The sequence below is a fragment of the Tiliqua scincoides genome, chromosome 6 (genome assembly GCF_035046505.1).
Source record: "Tiliqua scincoides isolate rTilSci1 chromosome 6, rTilSci1.hap2, whole genome shotgun sequence".
NCBI classification, from domain to species: Eukaryota; Metazoa; Chordata; class Lepidosauria; order Squamata; family Scincidae; genus Tiliqua; species Tiliqua scincoides.
This window is the reverse complement of record NC_089826.1, coordinates 23,455,608-23,478,166: the sequence shown is the minus strand read 5'-3', so window position 1 is coordinate 23,478,166 and position 22,559 is coordinate 23,455,608. Positions and strand designations below refer to the sequence as shown.

The 22,559-nt window shown below is 42.0% G+C and overlaps 2 protein-coding genes and 1 pseudogene across 3 annotated transcripts in view; 1 reads left to right on the top strand and 2 right to left on the bottom strand.

The window, feature by feature from the left end:
* LEF1 (lymphoid enhancer binding factor 1) overlaps positions 1 to 22,559 on the top strand; it is a 141,294-nt gene that overhangs the window by 77,057 nt on the left and 41,678 nt on the right. The window contains exons 6-9 of one of the 2 annotated variants that reach the window (XM_066631580.1): positions 9,153 to 9,243; positions 15,428 to 15,511; positions 17,803 to 17,925; positions 20,100 to 20,262. In XM_066631580.1, the coding sequence (XP_066487677.1) occupies positions 9,153 to 9,243; positions 15,428 to 15,511; positions 17,803 to 17,925; positions 20,100 to 20,262 (461 nt within the window). The remainder of the gene's footprint in view (positions 1 to 9,152; positions 9,244 to 15,427; positions 15,512 to 17,802; positions 17,926 to 20,099; positions 20,263 to 22,559) is intronic. The other variant, XM_066631578.1, reaches the window with a different exon arrangement.
* Positions 1 to 22,559, bottom strand: part of RPL34 (ribosomal protein L34) — a 338,386-nt gene that overhangs the window by 306,610 nt on the left and 9,217 nt on the right. The gene's annotated exons all lie outside the window — the stretch shown is intronic.
* On the bottom strand, positions 7,521 to 7,637 carry LOC136656421 (5S ribosomal RNA; annotated as a pseudogene).

The following is a 22,559-nucleotide window of genomic DNA, read 5'->3' as shown; positions in this document are numbered from 1 at the left end:
TTCCTCCCCCCACCATGCCTTTCCCCCACCCGGAACACCTCCCCCACACCCCCATTTACCTCTCTGCTGCTTGGCGCTCCCACAGAGCACCAGACAGTGCTCCACCATCCCCCAACGGGCACTGGCCCAGCACGGGCTTGCACTGAGCCTGCTCCAGCTCTGGGCCAGTGCTAACTCCCACAAGCGTGCCTTTTGGCACATTTGCGACAGTGCGTGCTGGTGCTGAGCCAGCACAGACTGTTCAGGATTGGGCCCTGAGAGAACTTACAAAGTGAGTAAGCAGGGATCTTTCCAAGCTGGATCATAAATTTTGAACAAGCATCAAGTTTTAATGGTTTTTTTGATTCGGATTTGTTTGCAGAGAGTGAATTAGATGTTTTATACTGTTGCCTACTGAGGCAAACTTTTCTCTCCTGGATATTTTGATATCTACTGTGTCCCATCTTATCATATTTTTGTTCCAGTCATTTAGAACTGTGTAGTTTTCTAACTGCCAAAGGCAAGCCAACAAGTTTTAGGAGGTGTGCTCTATGCTCTGGTTCCTCTGTTCAGCAGAGATCAGCACAGACCTTCCATGCAAGTCTTCTGTCTTGCGTTTTTCACCCTTATCCAGCATGCAGCTTAGTAATGTGGTCCTGGTTTTAATTTGAGGCAGAAGAAGGGGCATGTTTCATGTATACTGGCCATATATACTGAGTGCAGATAATGCTTTGGTCCTAGAATAGCTGTATGAAATAACAGTTTCAGCAATCTAAACTGTAGCCTACGGAGAGCCAAACTATCCAATTTTCCAGCACCTGTGCAGCCATGCCAATAGAGCATGCGCTGCATCCTGCAGTGAGGGTGCAATCATGGAGGCCTCCTCCAGGTAAGGGAGCATTTGTTCCCTTTCCTCAAGGCTGTATTGCGGCGGCCCCGGCACTAGAAAGTTGGAAAGGATTTGGCTCTGATTTGGCTACACAGTTTAGAGTACACTGTGCGCCATCTAAACTGTGTAGCATACTGTGTAGCCTTTTTTGCAGCTTGGGTTTTTTCAGGTTTTGGCATGTGGAGTCTTTAGATGATGCATAGAACTGTAGTTCCCAAACTTTTTAGCATTGGGACCCACCTAAAAAATAAAAACTCTACCAGCCACTCAGGCCTCAATGGCTGTAAAGGTTATTTGGTCATAGTGCTTCCTCCAAGTAGCAGATTATTTAACCTTGATGCACATATTCTAAATGTCAGTTTCATGACCCACCAAAAATGGAGTTGCAACTTACTGGTGGGCCATGGACCCGCAGCTTGGGAACTAATAATAAATAATAATAAACTTTATTTTTATCCCGCCCTTCTCCCCAAAGGGACCCAGGGCGGCTACTGATATAGCAGAATGTGGATAATATTGTTTGACCTTTTGGTTATTATTTTTCAAGCAGTGCTGTTTAATGTAGCCATGTAAGCGGATATAACTTGGGGGTTGAAGTAATTGATGTTTACTGTTTGCATTATATGTGATGGACCAGGAATTTTGTGATTGTTACATAATCTATTATTGTAATACAGTGGTTTCCCAAACTGTGAGCCATGGCTTCCTGGGAAGCTGCGGAAACCATCCAGGGAGCCATGGAATCCTCATGAAAAACCCACTGTCCTATACAATGTATAGCAGTGTTTCTCAAACTGTGGGTCGGGACCCACTAGCTGGGTTGTGAGCCAATTTCAAGTGGGTCCCCATTCATTTCAGTATTTTATTTTTAATCTATTAGATTTGATATTATCATGGTATGCGATTGCATTTGGGGAAATGCAGATCTGTACTTCTAGCAGACTACTATGTATATTCTTTTAACAATTATAGTAAATGGGACGTATTCCTGGGTGAGTGTGGGTAAGATTACAGTCTCGGATTGCTAGAAATTTTCCTGCTTGATGATGTCACTTCTGGACATGACATCACTTCTGGTGGGTCCTGACAGATTCTCATTCTAAAAAGTGGGTCCCAGTGCTAAAAGTTTGAGAAACACTGAGTATATGATTGTAGCCCTGATGGGGAGCCACGGCCAATGGCCCAGTAGGTCAAGGAAGGTGCTGGTCAGAGTTTGGGAGCCCCTGTTGTAATCCATGAAAATGGTGGGAGATTGTTTTACTCCTTCTAAAAAACAGATTAACAAGAAAAGCATTTTCCTTCAATTCAATGTGCATTCCCAGTCCTAATGTGCTGCAACTTTCTGGCTAAAGCAGTAATGATGAATATCATCATTAACCCCTGCTAACTGGGTAAGAGGCACTTTTTCAAGTAAGTGCTCCTCTTTTATTTAGCAGGGGGAGAGTAACTGGCCCGTCTCACCCCAGCAGTGTCATTTCTAGTGGCTGCCTGCTGGTGTTCTTTTGCATCTTTTTGGATTGTGAGCCCTTTTGGGACAGGGAGCCATTAGTTGTTTGATTTTCTCTGTAAACCGCTTTGTGAACTTTTTGTTGAAAAGCGGTATATAAATACTGTTAATACTATTAATAATGATGAATATGAGTCAGCAATGTGATGCAGCTGTGAAGAAGGCTAGTGCAATTTTAGCCTGTGTTAGTAGAACCATCGCTTCCAAGTTCTGAGTAGTGGTTCTGCTTTGCTTTGGCCAGACCTCATCTGGAGTACTTTGTCCTGTTTTGGGCACCTCACTTCAGGAAAGATGCAGCCAAACTGGAGCAGGTTCAGAGAAGAGTGAGAAAAACACAGAGAACTGAAGAACTTTCAGGAAAAGTTGAGGGAACTTGGTTTGTTTAGCCTGGAGAAGAGAAGGCTGAGAAGCAGTATGATGGGGCTCTTCAGATACTTGAAGTGATGTCACATGGAATAAAGAAAAAAATTGTTCTCAACTGCCACTGAAAGTAGAACTAGATGAAGTGACTACAAACTGCAAGAGAGGATATTCCGATGGAAACATCAGGAGGAAATTCTTGATGGCAAGGGCAGTTCAGCAGTGAACGTAGATTCTCCTTCATCAGAGATCTTTGAGCAGAGGTTTGACAGGCATCTGCTGGGGATGCTCTAGGATGATTTTCTCCTAGAGGATTTCTAGGAGGCAGGAGGTAGAACTAATATAACCTTGTAGGTCCCTTCCAACTCCACGGTTCTATGAATAAAGAAACACAGATATAGAAATAAAGATGGTTACATATAAAAGCTAACCTTCAGTTTTCTTTTTCTGTCACCACAGTAACCTGACCTAGAACTTGGGCTTTCTAATGGCTCTGCTTGGTTGGCTGTTGAATAACAAACCAGAGTTATATGATTTGATGTCTTGAATTCCGTAGGTCAGATCAGTTATTATAGTGTTGGTCATTGCTTGCATAGCAGAGAGGGTGGAAGGTAAAGTGGTCCAAAGTCCAACTTTTTTTAAAAAGAGCAAGAAGCAGTAGGATGAGAACAAACTGCTCATTGTAAAGGAACATGTACTGTTAGTTGATGGAAAGTCTCTTCTGGTCTCAAAAGAACTTAAGAACAGCCCAGCTGGATTAGGCCATAGGCCCATCTAGTCCAGCTTCCTGTATCTCACAGTGGCCCACCAAATACCTCAGGGAGCACACAAGACAACAAGAGACCTGCATCCTGGTGCCCTCCCTTGCATCTGGCATTCTGACGTAGCCCATTTCTAAAATCAGGAGGTTGCAGATACCCATTATGGCTTGTAACTCGTAATGGATTTTTTCTCCAGAAACTTGTCCAATCCCCTTTTAAAGGCATCTAGGCCCACTACACGCTGAGTAAAGAAATATTTTCTTTTGTCTGTCCTTTTGCAGTCTCATAACTGTAGCACAGTGATTTTCGGCCCGTATGTAACGGCACTTCGGTATGCCACAAATGGTCTGCAGAAGTTTAGGGGAGGGTCATTTGTTCGTATAGGGCCATTGGGGAATGTGAGCCCCCTGCCAGCAGCCCATTGTGCCTTGTCAATTGTCAAAAAAATCTGTTGGTGTACCTTGACAATTTTAGCGCCTTGTCAGTGTGTTGTGAGATGAAAATGGTTGAAAATCACTGCTGAAGTGTACAGCTTTTTAATCACTGGTTTCTTGTACCCCTTCTCATTTAGAATGCTGAACTTTGTATATAAAATAAGACCTGTGATTCTTGTTTCTGTTCTTCTCTAATGCACTTAATAAATGAATGGCTTAGTTGTCTCTCTGACCATAATTCTGCATGCCTCCTTGGGGTATGAGATTTAGGTAGAGCATGAAAACTATAGGGCTCATCTGGGACTAGGATTAGTTTTAATCCTTAAGGTGGTTTTTTGCGCTTGTAGCATTTTATGTTTTTGGGAATGTGAGTTGATGGATCATATCTGGTGGGACTCCTTTACCCCACTATACAAATACTAACCAGTACAAAAGATTGACCTTGGAGCCCACAAGAGTCAGCTTGATGAGGAGCTTAGCTGGAGCTGGAGTGACAATTGGAAGCCAAATGAATCATATCAAGTGTGACCATTACAGGCCTGAAAATGATTCTTAATTAACCACCAATCCTCTGTGGTAGCAAGTTTCCAAAATCTGTGAATCACAAGGGAACCACAGAAAATGTACAAGCAGCAATTTACCTAATCTAATAAATTCAGTCTACTGCCTGTTTGGTGCTGCTGCTTTCTTTTTCTCCTGGTGCCTCCTCACATGTTCAGTTCTTAACAGTTGTTCAGTACAGGGGAGCCTCGTATCCATGGATCCTGTATTCACAGTTTCAGGTATCTGCAGTTGTGTGGTCTCCGGTGCTCACCCCATGCCCATGCACCTGGTTTAAAGGCTTACTGGATGACGACAATCGTCCTTAAATTGAGTGCTGTAAGCCTAGAAGCTCCTGAGTGTTTGCACATTTGGAAAATCTGAAGGATGTCAACAATTGCCTTCATTAGAATGCTGGCCCTGCTCAAGCCACAAAGGGGATTTAGAAAACTGCCCTATTTTATAGGGAGTTCTTTTTAAGTCAGGTGTCAAATATAAGGTCCATGGGCCGGATGCAGCCCTGCATGATAATTGGCTTCTCCCGTTGTGATAATTGGGCTCTCTCATATCTTCAAATTATGAACAAGGTTTGTGCATTTTCTCTTCTGTCATTTGTCATTTGTAGCTAATGAGTTTCCGTGTGAGAACAAAGTACTTATTTCTGGCCATGATGTCACTTCCAGCCCTCAGCAGGCACCATGGATGCTATTTGTTCTGCTATATGAAACAGGTTTCACACCCCTGTTCTAAGTGTTCTCTTTGGAGTTTTCACATAAGGTTTCCTGCTTCTCCCTCAAAAGGGAGGTAATAGTAATTGATTTTGGTAAAAAGAGTTTATTTTGCAATGCTGTTGAGGGCAAGTAAATGCTTGTAGAGATCTGCACACTTAATTATCTCTTAGCACTTAATCTGTGGGACCCTGTTCATTTTATCATTCAGACCTATATGACTGTGTGTGTGTGTGGGGGGAGAGCATGCCAAAATATGTATAGATGGATTTATGCTTTGCAACACTGATGTAATTCATTACAATTACATTATCTTTTCACATTTAGGATCTCACTCCTTGGTTCTCATCTGCCCTCTGAAAATTTGAACACCTCTCTGATTATAATTCCTGGGAGAAACACTAGTGTGAGTTATTTACCCAACAGATGAATCTAGTAACCATCAAAAGTTTTAATATAGCTAATCAGAGTGCAGCACTATCCATATCTTTAGAAACCATAATAATTGTCCAGAAGACTGACAGAGGGTGCTGCTGATGTTGTGAACATGTTGGATCATGTAGCGGAGTCTGAGAGACAAGTGTACAACCCCATATTCTAGAGACAAATGCCCTTAGACCTTGAGAAGCACCAAATGGAAGTATATAGCTTGTCAAATAACTTTGCTTAGAAGTACAGAAGCAAATCTATCCAGGAACATCTTCTAGGTACAAATTTTACAAATGGGGTAATCCTGGGTGCTCTGTTGTCTCAGGCACTGACACTCTCACAGCAGGGGTATCTGACTATATGAACAATACCCTTATAGTCTACGACTGGAGGTGTTTAAAAATGGTGTTATATATTTTACTCAGAATTAAGTCCATTGTGTTCAGTAAGACTTAGGCTGTAATCCTTTCTTGCTCACCAGAAACAAACACTTTCACCTATGCCTTCAGCATTTATAGCTATCTGTTGGGACACCACAAGACTCTGTTATAAACAAAAAACTGCAGCCTATTGATGTTGTCCCAGAAGATACATACATGGCAACAGGGCCTATGAGAGGAATTTATCATGGGGTGCAAACTCTCTTCTGGGCCCCTTTCCAAAGGGGAAGGGAGGTAAAGGGAACAGGCAGGCAAAATAAGGTAAGGGAAGGGTGCTGACAGCCACAGTAGTCTTTGGAACCCAGGTCTGCTAGTCATCTTGATGCAGAGCCCAGATCTACCTGATCATGCAGCATTGGCAGCTAGATAAAGTAATATGGAAAACCAAGCCCCCTCCTAAGTATCTCTAAAATCTTTGAAATATAGAAAATCGATTGCAGAAAATTAGCATCATTGTATTTAGGCTCACACTAGAATGGACCACAATGAACTTCTGCAGCAGCAGTAGCCCCACACCTGGGTCCCTGAGCTTCTATACACTCCTTCACGATAATGGGATCCACAGGCCAAAGAGCTGCTGTAGCAAGCCAGTTTCCTACCAGATTTGAAACTGTGTTCAGGAGGGTCATGGTTGTATTCCTGAAACCAGTGTGTATGGCTTGCAGCAGCAGTTAACACTGTATACACATGGTTGTGCTTGAGCATCATGTGCAGACAGCGAGTTCAGGTGAGATAGGAAAATGTCACATCCCATGGGCCCCCTCCTTTGGCTCCTGGACCCCCTTTCTGACCCTGGGCCAGGGTACAAATTACCCCCTTTACACCCCTCTCCTAGGCCCTGCATGGCAACCATGTATGTATTGGCTCTATGCCAATATTCTACACCAGTGGTCCTCACACTTTTCACACTGGGACCCACTTTTTAGAAACAGAATCTGTCAGGACCCACCAGAAGTGATGTCATGAAAGGAAGTAACATCATCGAGCAAGAAAATTTTTAACAATCCTAGGCTGCAATCCTACCCATACATACTCAGGAGTAAACCCCATTGACTATCATTGTTAAAAGCATATGCGGAGTAGTCTAATAAAAGTATAGATCTGTAACATTTCCCCAGATGTAGTCACATACCGTGATAGTATCAAGTCTAATAAATTAAAAATAAAATACTGAAATGAATGGGGACCCACCTGAAATTGGTTTGTGACCCACCAAGTGGGTCCCAACCCACAGTTTGAGAACCACTGTTCTACACAAAAATGAATTGTGTGTCATTGGCAGAGGTGGGTGAAAATAGTTTTATTTTTTCAAGGATTTTGATGTTTTCCAAAGTTAGAAGTGGAAAAAGTACTATCATGTGTTTTTTTGTTCCAAGGGTGCATTTTTATAAATGTATAATCACTTTAAAAGTGTACTGGTTGGCAACCTTCAGTCTCGAAAGACTATGGTATAAGCCTACAGCACCCGGTATTCCCAGGCAGTCTCCCATCCAAGTACTAACCAGGCCTGACCCTGCTTAGCTTCCGAGATCAGATGAGATCAGGCATGTGCAGGGTAACAGTTGCTGGGTAGGTGATATGGGTGGTATACTGTCAGCAGATACAGCCACACGCATGTAGAGGTGTTAAGGAATATGTAGAGGTGTAGATAATTTTTTTATTTTTTGCAGATTTCATAAATTTGGGGTTTTTGTGTTTTCTTTTTTACAAGTGCAGAAAGCAGTATTATGTGTTTTTATTTTGTTATCACAGAAAAAACCCGCCTCTAGTCACCAGGAATTTCAGTTAACCTGGTTACCAGGTGTGACAATTTGAGATCAGCTTGTATCTTCAGCTCAACAGTAATGCTGTGGATATCTATATGGCTTCAAAGTATGTCAGCATATTTATGGCTTACTTGGAGCAATGTTTTATCAACTCATATCTCAGGGTAGAAGAAAGATATCTTAGGCCATTTTTCTCATCCAGATCCACAGAATGGATGCCCTTGAAAATTTCCACCAGGTCTTCAATTATTTAAATCTAATTGTTTAACTTAAGTCTGGACCTGACTTAGCAGATCCACTTTCTGGACATTAGATTACAATTATGCAAGGGGTCTATAATCACTATATCACTAACTGCTTAGTTACTGCCACAACATGCTTTCACTTACCATCTAGAACAGGGAAGACAAACCCGTTTCATGCAGCAGGCTGAACAACATTCATGGTGCCCACTGTGGCCAGAAGTGATATCATTAAGTAGGAACTGGTGTATTTAAACATGTGGTTACCAGAAAAAGCACTTTGTTTGTACACAGAAATGCATTAACTGTAAGTGACAAAAGAGAAAAAGTGCACATCTTGATCGTATTTTCAAGATATGGGAGAACCCAATTATTACATGAGCCGTTCTTTCAGCAGTGCCACTTCTGCCACAGTGTCTTTTCATAGGTTAGTAACTGAGAGGCAGTGGCACTACTGAAAGGGTGTCTCCCTTTCTCAACCCTCTTGGTCTGCCCCTTCCTTGTAGTGTTCCTTGCCTTCTCAGGCCTCCTTCTGTCTCTTCCTCCCAGAGCCTTGACAGAAGTGGCACTGCAGAAAGGGCAGAGCTGGGAGAGTCCAATTATCAAGGGGCCAGATAAAAAACTTCCAGGGGCCCACGGGCCTTATGTTTGACATACCTGGACTAACATATCTATTCTGGAACATGACATTCAAGGGCACAAAGTTGAAAGAGATATTTAGACCTAAGAACAGTTAATCTTCAATCTTGTAGTAGTCAAGGATCGCTGATTTTGCTTGTTCATGGGTTTTCTTACCTTCATTGCACTACACAGGAGAAACCTTGGTAGGTTCTTTTCTCCCACTTCACTGGACTCTAGTTCTTTTCTATTATTTCCATTTGTTGTTGCCAATCATCATTTGTTTATTCATAACCTGAGTGGGGTGAATAATCTGATGAATGAGATTTTACTTATGAGCTTTTTTTATGTGATGGTTCCAGATTTTCCCCACTCCACTCCACCCCTGCATCTTCCTTTTATCAGCATTTGATATTTTGCTGAGGCACATAACGACTTGCATTCTGTCCTCTTCAACAGGCATGTCCAGACATCCTCCAGGTCCTGACATCCCCACTTTCTATCCCTTGTCTCCTGGCAGTGTTGGACAGATAACGCCACCTCTGGGCTGGTAAGAGCCTCCTACTGCTTCAGAAGTATGAGCGTGCTTGCATGGTTGTGTGTGTGTTTATTAATTGTAACTGTTCTTGGCTTGAGAAGTGTGTCTCCTAAGCATTTATGTTAAAAAGAAAATAACAAATGCAGGTGCTTGCTATGGATTTAAAAGCAAAAAACAACCCAGAATTGTAATTGATTGTATCATACCTTGAAACATATACTCCATTGACTCAACAAGAAATATTTGGGGTAAAAGTATGCTAAGCCAGCCTTTTTGGGGTTTCCTTAATGTAGTGTACAATTAGTAGTTGTATAGCTTGAATGCAGTGGACTCTATAGTAGTCAGGCTCTACAGTTTTTAGTAAGGCTTACTTGACCTAAGACTCAATGGACCTTTCTCCTGAATGTTTGCAGAGTTCAGAACTGGAGCGTGTAAAGTACAAGAGACTGCCACCGAGCATGCGTAGAGACTCTTCTTACCACTGAATAACCAGAATTAGCTTGCTGAACTCTTGATTTAGGTTGGAAGCTGGTCAGGCTTGAGCCTTGACACCTCTCATGGTAGAACAGCAACTTTTCCTCATCTTCTTTCTCCTCTTCTTTACATAAGAACATAAGAACAGCCCCACTGGATTAGTGGCCATGGCCGTTTTGAGGGACAAGTTGCATATTTTAGTCAAGAGCTCAGCAACTTCATTCTTCAATTCCTTAATAACTCTTGGGTGGATGCCATCAGGGCCCGGTGACTTATTGATCTTCAGTTTATCAATGAGGTCTGAAACATCTACTCTTTTAACCTCTATCTGACTGAATTCCTCGGTCAGGAGGGGCTATTCGGGCAGCGGCATCTGCCCGAGGTCTTCTGCCGTGAAGACAGATGCAAAGAACTCATTTAATTTCTCTGCCGTTTCTAAGTCTCGTTTTATCTCCCCTTTCCCTCCCTCACCATCCAGAGGGCCAACCGCTTCTCTGGTGGGTTTCCTGCTTCTAACATATTTGAAGAAGCTTTTATTATTCCCCTTAATGCTGCTGGCCATGCGTTCCTCATAGTCTCGCTTGGCCTCCCGTATTACCTTCTTACATTTCTTTTGCCACAATTTATGTTCCTTTTTATTCTCCTCATTAGGGCAAGACTTCCATTTATGGAAGGAAGCTTCCTTGCCTTTTACAGCCTCTCTAACTTGGCTGGTTAGCCATGCGGGCACCCTCCTGGACTTAGTGGAGCCCTTCTTCCTTTGCGGTATACACTTCTGCTGGGCCTCTATTACTGTTGATTTGAGCAACCTCCATGCTCTCTGGAGAGATTGGACTCTTTTTACCTTCCCTTTTAACCTCCTTCTAACCAGCTTCCTCATTTGAGGGAAGTCCACTCGTCGGAAGTCAAGGGTTTTTGTGAGAGATTTGCCCGGTATTCTTCCCCTGATGGGCATGTCGAAATGGATCGCAGCATGATCACTGTTTCCCAATGGCTCAGTAGCATTGACATCTCTAACCAGGTCCTGAGTACCGCACAATATTAAATCCAGAGTCACCTGTCCTCTGGTGGGCTACATGACTAGCTGCTCTAAGGCACAGTCATTTAGCATGTCAAGGAATCTGGTCTCCTTTTCATGACCAGAACACAAATTGACCCAGTCAATATGAGGATAATTGAAGTCCCCCATGATTACAACCCTCCTTGACACCTCCCTGATGTGTTTCCTTATTTCAAGGTCCCCTTCCAGTTTCTGGTCTGGAGGACGATAGTATTACCTCACTCCTCAGGCCTGGTAATTTAACCCATAGAGATTCTATGGAGTCGGACCCACCTTCAATCTCTACTTTGCTGGATTCTATCCCTTCCTTAACATAAATGGCCACCCCACCTCCAACATGCACTTCCCTGTCCCTGCATTCCACCAGGTTTCTGTTATACCCACTATGTCAATGTTTTCCCTTGTCACCAGACATTCCAGTTCTCCCATCTTTGCTCGGAGACTTTGGTTGGCAACCTTCAGTCTTGAAAGACTATGGTATAAGCCTACAGCATCCGGTATTCCCAGGTGGTCTCCCATCCAAGTACTAACCAGGCCTAACCCTGCTTAGCTTCCGAGATCAGATAAGATCAGGGATGTGTAGGGTAACAGTTGCTGGGCATTTGCATAAAAGCATTTGTATAGGGAATGCCCCAGGATGGGCTGCTTATTAGTTCCTTTATCCCTGCATCCTCTCATTGTGCCAAACCGTCTATCACATCCCATCATGCTACCATTCCAACTTTCTTCTCCTACTCTGCCTTTACCTTGTTGTTCTCTAACCTCCCCATCCTTGTCCCATAGGGATGAGGAGTCCCGAACTGGATGCCCTTCAGCTCCTGTCGATTGCACTTTCTGTGTGACAGATGGTGTATAAACACTATTTCTTTATGCCACTAATCATCCTGCATTAGGAAGATTTGTGATTGGTCTGCAAGCTGCAGAGGTCTTTTTTACTGTCTCAGACCCTACCCAGTCCCATCCAGTCTACTGTGGTGGGGCAGAGATTATCCCAGAAGGTTCCAATCCCTGATTGCTCAGCACATACAGAAATTGCTGTCTAGTGAGCCCAAGTGTCACATTATTTAGGGGATGACTCTGGGTAATTGCTGCACATATTCAGTAGCCTGTTGGTCTTTCCTTCATTGCTGTAAAATATACAGATACAATAGATCCAGTAGCATGGTCCTGCCTCCCCATCTGCCCCCCCCCCCACACCTCTTCTGGCCACAGTGTGCTCAGCAAGTAGAGGCATCTTAGCAACTGGGTTGCTTAATTTAGACACACTGAGCAAGTTAGGAAAACAAGTTTGGGGAGGGAGAGAGAGAGTGGGAGGAGAAGTGTTAAAAAAATTATCTGCCCTGGGTGTCAAATGTACTAAGCATGCCACTGTACACATGATCTAGTTTTGTCAAACTGGAAGAGACCATGTTGTTGTTGTGATAGGTTTGACATATTTGGCATATTAGACACAAAAATTCCCCAAGTATAAAGTTCTTCACATTGTGGATTTGGCTCTAAATCTTTGGCATAATTTACCCTAATAGAATCTGTGGGAACTGCACCGGCAAACCAAAAGTGCCTTCCAGCCATGTCCAAGAGGCCTTCTGAGGTGGCCTCCGCATGCTTTGAAACACTTCCAGTCATGAGTATTTTGAAGCCCTCCACAGATACCAAACCAGCGGTGAGGGCCAACTTCATACCTCAGAATGCCAGGTGCTGGAGTTGGAGGAAGGGTATTTTCTTAATGTTATGAATGTGGGCATTAGGCTGTCTACTGTGGGAAACAGAATACTGAATTTAGTCGTCCTATAGACTCATATAGTGGAATTTTTCTTACATTTTTATTGTGTAACTGTTGCTTTTTTCATGTGATCTCAATACAGAGGTTTTTAGAGAGTGGGTGAAATAGGAAAAAAGTCCCAAGAATACAATGATGAAGTCTAGCTTATTTAGCTTTTGTTACTATGCTTATTCTAGCTTCAGTTATGCTAAGGGACTGGTGTTAGGCTTCTACTTTTTCCCTTGGTGCACTAGCCCTCCCTACTGCACATGCACAGAACTCAGTTTGAGGTGTGTGAGGACTGTCATGGTGAGTATATTAAAGGGCCAGCAGCTTTGGAAATGCCAGTTTCTTAAAACATTAAATCTGCCAATCAATAACTCTGCTTGAATAGAATTGAGCGTAGTCTTTCAAGGGTAGATCAATTATTCTCTCTGAACTTTGCTACTTAAGTGTGTTAAATCCTGCTCAGAAGTTGCATCAATGGAAGCTAGAAGAAAAGACAATGTAAACTAAGAAAAAAAAGTTCAAAGTATTTGAAGCAATCAGTTTGTGAAAGTGGGGTATGGCATTCTGAAACTTCAAACCTAAAAGCGTTGTCTTTTTTTTTTTTTAAAGGATTCATGTTCTACACTCAAGTTATTTGTGTATGTTCATATCAAAGTACTAAGAAATTCCTAACCTTCCTTAAGCTCCACTCTAAGGAGACCTTGGGGACAAACACAACACAATGTCTGCCCATATTTTCAAAACAATTTCAGAAAATCTCACTTCAGTAGGCTGCCAACAAAGCAGTGTGCTGCTTGCGGAGAAAAAAGGGCCTTCAAGGACTAGAATTTTATGAAGCTCATCAGAGGGCCTAAGCTGTCAACGGTGTGTCATTTGTCTCTTCTCTGCACACTGAACTCCAAACACTGTATTTAGGGAATCCGACTGCACCCCTGTCCCTTCAAATACCTGAACAAATTACTGCTGGTCCATTTTTTTCTAGCTCAGTACTAACCTGATTACAATTTTCACTTCATTGTTACAGGAAAACAAGGACTGAAACAGCTTTGTTAAAAGGACTAGATCAGACCAGGTTTCCCAAACTGGGTGTCAAGACCCCCCCAGGGAGTAGGAAACACTGTATTCCCCTTTAAGGGGAGTGGCGATCCGCTGGTGAAGGCTCACGTCCAGGCTCATTTCCAGGTTCATGTCACTGCTAAGAAAAAAGGGTTGTTTTTAACTTACCCATCTGTGGTGGCAGCTGGAGACACCACAAAATTCAGGTTCTTGCTGCTGCTACATACAGGTAAATTTTTAAAAAAACACCCTTTGTTCCTTAGTCATTGGTGGTGCAAACCTGGAAGTGCCGTCACCACTAATTCGACACCCCCTTTACTGACCCCTTCACACACTTTAAAAAGGTTCCCTTACTTTTGCGTAAAGGTTGGGAACCACTGGATTAGATCCTTCCTCTGCCCCCACTCCAGTAATGCAAGAAACAGTATTAATATCTGTTGAGAGGCTCCTGGGTGTGTGCTTGAGTAGGGAGAATATTTCGTAGCTGATATGTCAGGAAAGAGGGAAAATTGAGAAACAGTGTCCCTGATGGTGATATGAGTCAACTCTGAAACAACTGCAACTAGATTCTGGCCCCTAAAGGAGTGTTGTTGACAAGTTTGTGTTTTCAAGTGAAGCTGATATGCTTAACGGCTTTTCAGAACAATAATAGTAAGAGCATAATGAGATTGTGCTTGTGTTTGCATCTCAATTCTGTTACGGGGGGAAAAAGGCATGTGTTGTCTTCGGTGGGCCTCTCCACAAAGTGCACAAGTAATTTTTGAGGTGTTAGAGTACTTTCTTTTAATTTACCGACCTGTATACAGTACTTCTGTGTGCCTAAGGCAGTGCTTCCCAAACTCCTATAAGGGAGTTGGGAGCACTGTAAGTGTCTGTGGGGGAGGGGCTATGATAGCAGCACAATCCCCAGGATTGCGCTGCTTGGGAGGGGGGGGGTGTTTACACTTACCTGGAGGAATACCGAGTTCTGGGTATTGTGGCACCCCCTGCAGGATGTCTGCAGGGCTCCCCAAGCCTCTATTACAGTAAAAAAAAAGAAGAAATTGATAACCACTTCCGGTTTTCAATCAAAAACTAGAAGCGTTTTTGATTGTGTGTTTTTCTGTAACTGAGACTTGGGAAGCAACTGCAGAGGTGTCTGCAGGGCATCCTGCACCTCCTGGAAGCCACCTCTTCCAGATAAGTGTAAAAAACTCCTCTCTCCTCCCCTGAAGCAGTGTGATCCTGAGGATCACTTTACTGCCCTCCCCCCTCCCCATCCCTTAATAGGGCAGGGACAAGTGCTTCCCTGGCTGGTGGGTCACAATCTATCGGTTTGGGAACCACAGACCTCGAGAATTCCCTGAATTGTATAGAGATCCCTACTATGTTTTTAGGTGGTGTGTTTTGCACTCAAACTGATACTGAAGTCTGATCAACTATCTATCTGAGTAGATATAATTTTTGTATCACTAACTGCGATGACTACTCTTGAGTTCTGGGAGGTGTTGTCTGAGGTGCTTAGAAAATTCTCTGTTCTCTAATTCTCAGTTTATACAGATGGAGAAACTACAGAACTACCGTTTCCAGACTTTGGGCGGGGGTGGGAAGGAATAACTGTTATAAAAACCTTTAAAACTTGAGTGTAAATATGCCCTTTATCTTAAAGTAAATCCTAGATTCTAATCTGCTTCGTAGAAGTTTGATTACTTAGGCAAGGAATCTACAGAACACAGACCAGAATGCAGATATATCTTGATTTACTATCTAGCTCTTTGCCTCATTGGTGTTTGGTAAAAGGTGGGTTCACTTCTGTTACAGTATTATTGATGGGTTCCTTTCTTCTGTGACCTCAGGCAAGGTCAGCCTGTATATCCCATCTCAAGTGGATTCAGGCAGCCCTACCCATCCTCACTCTCAGTCGACACTGCCATGTCCAGGTAGGTGTAGGAACTGAATGACTGACTGACTGACTGAGGAGTAACCGCTGGAATTGGAGGGGCAGTTTGCTCTTCTGCTTGCATCCTGGTGTATGCCTCTGCTTGCTTTTTTCAGTCAGCTAAAATGCATTTATATATCTATATCTATATATAAAATACTGTGTATATACAGTTTGCCTTCATCTCACCAGTTTCTAACCAGGGCTGTGGTCTGAAGGCACATGATGCAGCAGCTTTGCTTAGGCTAAGCAGTGCCTGAATGGGAGACCTCTTGGGAACCCCATATAATGCTGCCTTGAGTTATTTTAAAGAGAGGCAGAATATTAATATAATTAAAAAAACCTAAAATATCTTAATCAAATAGAATTTTTATATTCTATGATTGTAACTAGCAAAGTATTTAATGGTCACAGTGGCTCTGATTGGAGTCGCTTAATATTACTTATTTTAGAAATGTAACCTTTAAATACAGATTTCAACAAGGAAACGTCCAGGCCCAGAACTGTTTTTTAAAATAAAGGCAAAAAAAGCTGTGTACACATGGTTATATCTGTAGTGGTGATGTGTGAATGGGTTGCTATTGTTGGTGCAGACAAGCAGCACTAACTGGCACTTGACAATGGTCCACTATTACCAGTAAGCCTCTCGTATTTCTGCACAATGGAAATATGGGTTCTGTATCCTGGACACACTGTCTCCAAAGTTGCAGTGAATTTCAGCATATTTTATAGGTTATTAAACACAAATGTGCACAACCAAAAACAGTTTATTCACTGGCCTCTGTAAGTATGGCTTTTTAACATGCTTCTTTTTTTCTTTCTGTATTTAATCATAATTTTTTTATCCCCCTCTATGGATACAATTCACCCCAAACTTCCAGTTGTGCAAGTCACTATTGAAACATAGTGTATTCTTCAGCAGCTCAGGCTCACTTATGTTAGAGCTTTGTGATTGTGCTACAAATGTAAGATGTCATCATGTTTCAAGCAGGCAGGAAGTATGATTGAAGGACTAAAGAAGGTTTAGAGGGAAAACAGCCAACTACCATAGTTCAATACAGTAGCGTAGCTAAGGGATCTTGTACCCAGGGGCTCGAAAACATTGAGCACCCTGGGAGGTCAGATACCCAGAACACCCCTGGATGCATCTGGGAGGTTATCTGGTGTCTGGGAAAGCCACCTGTAGCCTCTCTGCACTTCAGAGGGCCTCCTAGAGGACTTAGATAGACACTTTCATGAAAACTGAAAGTGCCTTGCCTCCCTGCCTCAGAACTCCTCCCAGGCACCTTGGGATCTGCCATGGGGAATGTTGGTTGGCTTAGTACACAAGATGATGTACCCCCCTACCCTCTCTTAGCTATGCCACTGGTTCAATAACACAACACTAATTCCTTTCACTTTAAGTATTTTGTGGAACCTACTTATAGTGCAAGCCTTTCTAATGATAGAGGTACAGTCAATTTGTGTCCAGAGAAATCAGTCAAGAGAGATGAGTCTGATTTCTTTGAGGTTCTTATTGGCTTGAAATATCTAATGACATTGATGAATATGGGCTAGAATGTATATTAGCATCATAACTGCTCAGTTATGAAGATGTTTTAATATCCTTCTGTAATAGTAGACAAGTTTTTATGAGGAATTCTGGCTAGTCATGTGTATATGTTATTTTATACATAAAATAAAATGGGAAGGGTCTTTTGAAGAATTAGAAAGGTCTTTACTATAGCAGGAATCTATCTGATAAAGCAAGTTAAATGATGGTTCAGGATTTGGAACCCTGTGCTATTGAGACACAATAGCTTCTCAAATTGGAATGCAGCTATGGAAAATGCTCTTCAGCCTTTCAGGTGTTTTGCATGATAATTTCTTCCTTTTGTTGGCTGGTGGTGGATAATGATGTCTCTTATATTTGTGTGGAAACAGTATATTGGTTAAGAGCGCCCTTAAAATCTGTCTTTTTCCAAATTCTTGACAAAGTTTCTGAAAGTGTTCTGATGATTTTCCCCCAAATTAAGGGAGAATTGATCTGCCATCCTATCTACACTTAACTGCGAGTAAGCCCCTTTGAAATACAGTGGGACTTTCAAGTAAGCACATGTATAACCCTGTTTATAATTGTGCAGCTCTTAGCCAAATAATTGTTTTATATATTGGTATACCATGGTATCTTGATTGCAATCTCACTATGGATGGTTTCCCTTCTATGGCATGTCTTGATTCATACTGCTTTCCTAATACTGCGTTCAAATTGTTGCAATTATGAAGAAGTCTGCCCTTTTCTCTGTTTTGTAGGTTTTCACATCATATGATTCCCGGCCCTCCAGGACCCCACACAACTGGAATCCCTCACCCAGCTATCGTAACGCCTCAAGTCAAGCAAGAGCATCCACACACAGACAATGACTTAATGCATGTGTGAGTTAGTGCTTGATCTGCATACCTGATAATTTATGGAAGCATGACAAAAATGTATTATTGTGGGACTTTTGTTCTTTTTTTGCATGTATTTCCTATGAAAACCTTGGGTCTTTACCTAAAATGAGAACTGTCTTAGAAATAGCTGCAGTATATATGTCAAACCTAAATTGGGAGTTGGTGACATGGGTTTAGGAACTGGTTTATGAAAAATTTTATTGCCTTGTTTTGAACATGGTCTAGGCTAGAAGTGACATGTATAATAATGGCCTATTTGCTTGAGTGAATTCTAGCACATCCATTGAGTGGATTCTAGCACATCCAGAAGAAGCAGCATATAATATTGTATTGCATAGTTTTGAACTCAGGAGCATAGTACGGGCAGAGTAATTGAGAATTCCTTTCCCTAACCTGAGATATGTGTTTGGAGTACTGGTGAGATTTGTAAACCTCAGTTTTTTTTCTGATTTTAAGAAAATGTTATCTGAGGTAACTACCCCAGAGGAGATAGTTAGTTATTTCTCTCGAAATGAATGTATATTCTCTCGAAATGAATGTATATTCTCTCGAAATGAATGTATATAGCTTTCACCATCTTAGCAAAGCGAACAGAGCTGATGCATTCTCTTTTCACTCTGAGGAAGTAGGTAGTGCTGTATTCCATGATACTGATATTCTTGATATATGCTTCTTTTGGAATAGAATCTATTGCCTTTCTAAAATGATTTGCCACCTACCTTAAGATAACTGTCATCTAGTAAGCAGTTCCTAAACTTTTCATTGCTGTGACCCACCTCATCCTCCTTGAGGGGTTGTAATGCCATGTTGCTTTCAGTGCAGCATACCTTATTGGACAGGCCCAGAGGCCTCTTCTGGGTTGTGCTAAGCTGGTGATCCACTCTATTGGACTTCATGGTCCAACCGGAAATTGCTTTCAGTTGCATAGCTGCACTGAAAGGAGCATTGTTGGGTCCACAGCACATGGGCTTGCAACCCACAGTTCGGGAAACACTGGTCTAGAAGGTACACAGTACATCTTTTGAAAGGACTAGGTGAGAAGCAGCTTTTATCTCATTAAGGCTGCAAGATTATCAGTTTTTTTTTAAAGTTCTTTCACTACAGGAAATTTTGCTCCTCAGCAATGTTATTGAGTGCTGTTTGTAGTATCACTATTAATTTACAGTAATTGGTCCACAAATCACTTAGTTCTGTGATCAAAGTGGTAATCTTGGAAATGGTTATGCTATTCGGCGTATATATGAATTTGGCATGGAGTATGGCAAGAGTCCTGGAAATGATTTGAAAGCAAAAAAAAGCAAAAATCTGAAATGGCCGTGAGGTCCACTAGTGGAGTCATGAGGAAGACATTTTCTTGAAAATAGTGTGCTTACTTTGCATTCAAATCTAAACACTACAGTAGGCAATCAAGCATACCAGGCCAGTGTAGTATAGTTGTTAAAGTGTTTCGCTTGTAGCAGGGAGAACTAGGTTCAGATCCTTTGCTGGCCATGAAACTCACTGGGTGACCTGGGGTCAGTCAGTTCTCTCAGCCTAACGCACCTCATAGGGTTGCGGGGGGAAAGGGAAAACTGTGGGAAGAAGGCATACAGGGCTAACCAAACTGGTTCCACTGCCCTAATTCATTCCTGCCACATTGCGGGAGGGCTGTTCATATGCACATTCTGTTCACTATGCACTGTCCTTTCATGGGGTTTTAAGGTTTAAATGCTGTGTAAGGAAAGAGCACTTTCCTTACACAGGAAACTGCTCCCTTCCCTCACTCTATCCTTGCACAGAGTTCCCTTAAAAAAAACCACGTGAGGATGGAGCATGGAGATGATAATCCAATTCTCACTTGCTTTTAGTGAATGATGAGCAGATCAATGTGTTTGCATCCTTGGTGAGCTGGAGGGATGTGGCAACTGCAGAATTGGAATGACGTGCAGCCCACATATTCTCCTCACCATCTGACATTTTGCAGGCTGTGTAAGTTTGCTTCATGGCTGCACAGCCCTTGCATGTATGCAGAATTGAGAACCTTGGTGGAAGGATGGGATGTACATTAATTTAATGTTACACAGAGATATAGATATAAAATATCCCTCTTCATGCTTAAGCTGAAAATGGTAACAAGTGCTTTCTTTCTGTACTTTCTTTCCTCCTGCTACCTTTAGGAAGCCTCAACATGAACAAAGGAAAGAACAAGAGCCCAAAAGACCTCACATTAAGAAACCTCTGAATGCTTTCATGTTATACATGAAAGAGATGAGAGCAAACGTTGTAGCAGAGTGCACTCTGAAAGAAAGCGCAGCTATCAACCAGATTCTTGGCAGAAGGGTATGTCAGAGCAGTGTGTATTTGTATATGTATATGTGTGTACTATATTCAGTATGTGCTCTTCCTCACCTTCATCCCAGCACTTAGACATCCTACTGGTTCTGCATGTTCGCTATTAAGTTGGTACGTATTGGCAGCGTAAAACATATAGTTTTGTATGCATCCCAGTATTCATTTCCAATATCTCCTGTTAAAAGGACTTGGGTAGGCTGGGGAAAACATCTCTCTGAGTCCTTGGAAAACTGTCGCCAGAGGATTCTGCATGTAGCTTCATATATCCATGTAGAGGTGTTAGCATTGTCATATGACTAGCTGTTTGTGTACATGCTTTGAAATTTTAAAGAGAGTAGAGAAATGGCCATGATAAAATATTCAGAAACAATATTAGAAGAGGGAAGAACAGAAGTGCATCGTCCACACTAAACTCTCTAGTACTGCTTCCAAATTCTGGATATGAAGCAAACTTAAATGAGCTTCATAACATGCTCTCTGCATCCAAGTTTATCCAGACTATAGTGTAACATAGATATTGGGACAGAATCTCATATAAGCAGTCCTCCTACAAATTGGAAGGTTTTTTTTTTAATGGTGGTGGTTAATCTGAGTCTGTACTTGATCAACCAAAAAGCAACCTTACTGGTGTCACATTGTGCTTTAGCCACTCAAGGATGGATCCAAGTTAGCCATTTCTATTTAAAATGGTACACTGATGCACTAGGGCAGAGGTTCCCAAACTGGGCATGTTAATGCCCTAGGGCAGTGGTTCTCACACATTTAGCACCGGGACCCACTGGGACAGAATGAGAATCTGTCGGGACCCAGCGGAAGTGATGTCATGACTGGAAGTGACATCATCAAGCAGGAAAAATTTTTAACTATCCTAGGCTGCAATCCTACCCACACTTATCCAGGAGTAAGTCTCCTTTACTATCATTGTTAAAAGAATATACATAGTAGTTTGTTAAAAGTGCAGGTCTATAACATTTCCCCAAATGCAGTCACATATCTTGGTAGCATCAAGTAATATTTTAAAAATAAAATATTGAAATGAATGGGGGGACCCCTGAAATTGCCTCGCGACCCACCTAGTGGGTCCTGACTCACAGTTTGAGAAATACTGCCCTAGGGCATTGCAACGAGTCTGCCATGGTGTCACAAGTCATGGGCCGGCCAAGCTGCTCAGCAGCATGAGCATGGCAGATTACGGATTAGAGGTTCTGCTCCATGAGCTGAGGGCCATGTGCTTAGTTTGGGCCTGCGTGCCCTTCCTGGGGGGTGGGGCTTATGCCATTTTTTAAGGTCTTTTTCCAGGTTCGAACCTGGAAATGCTGATGATATCACCATACCATGTGTCATCAGCACTTACTTTGGGGTTCGACAACCATCAGCTGCAGGAGTAAGGTGTCGCCGGCCCAGTAAGTTTGGGAAGCACTGCATTAGAGAAATTTTCAATAACTGCCTCTGTTGCTTTTTACATTCTCTGTATAACAGCTTCTAAAAGCATTCTAAAGAAGCTAGATAAAAGTAACGTCTCATTTGTGCTCAAGTATTAATTCCAGTGGATGCTTCCTTTTTTTCCTTCATGATTTTCATAGCAAGCTGCTTGCCTTAAAATATAATCTTGGCTCTAATCTTTCCCTGTATTTACAAGTTGAGACTTTAATTTTAAGACTAGATTCTTCAGGTATTTCTTTAGCTTAAGCTGTGCTTGCCAGCTTCCTAAATCCTTGGCTTTTAAAGTGGATCTTGGCGTCGGAGTGATTAGCAATCTATTTGCAAAGAATACTATGAAGTTTATGATTTGGCTCCATCAAAGCATGGTTATGTGTTTGATTATGATTCTTTCTAAATGTGTCATTGGACTGGAAATTCTTACCCCAGCTTTTGTAAGTTCTGAATTAGCTTAAACACTTGACTGTAGTTAGAGAACTTTCTTCATCTGTTAAAAATCCAATTAACTTTTTGTTCAACAAACTGTACTCTTCATGGAATAGAGAAGTCATCTTGTTGTTTAATTCTTATTGATGGAGGATAATATACTTACAGGAACCTAAATGGGGCCATTTTGGTTGAGCATTGTGTCAGTGATCCAGAATAGTATGCATAGAACATTTTCTGAGAGTTTATTTTCTTTTCTACTGGAAGTTGTTCCTGCAAAATTCCCTCTGTAAATTGAAAAACAGTTTTGGGTATTTTGTATCTGAGCTTTTTATATGCCAAAATCTAATGCATGTGTTGTCTGCCATATATATTATGAAACAAATCTGTTGGGACGTGGAAGTTTCAAGAGTGGTTTG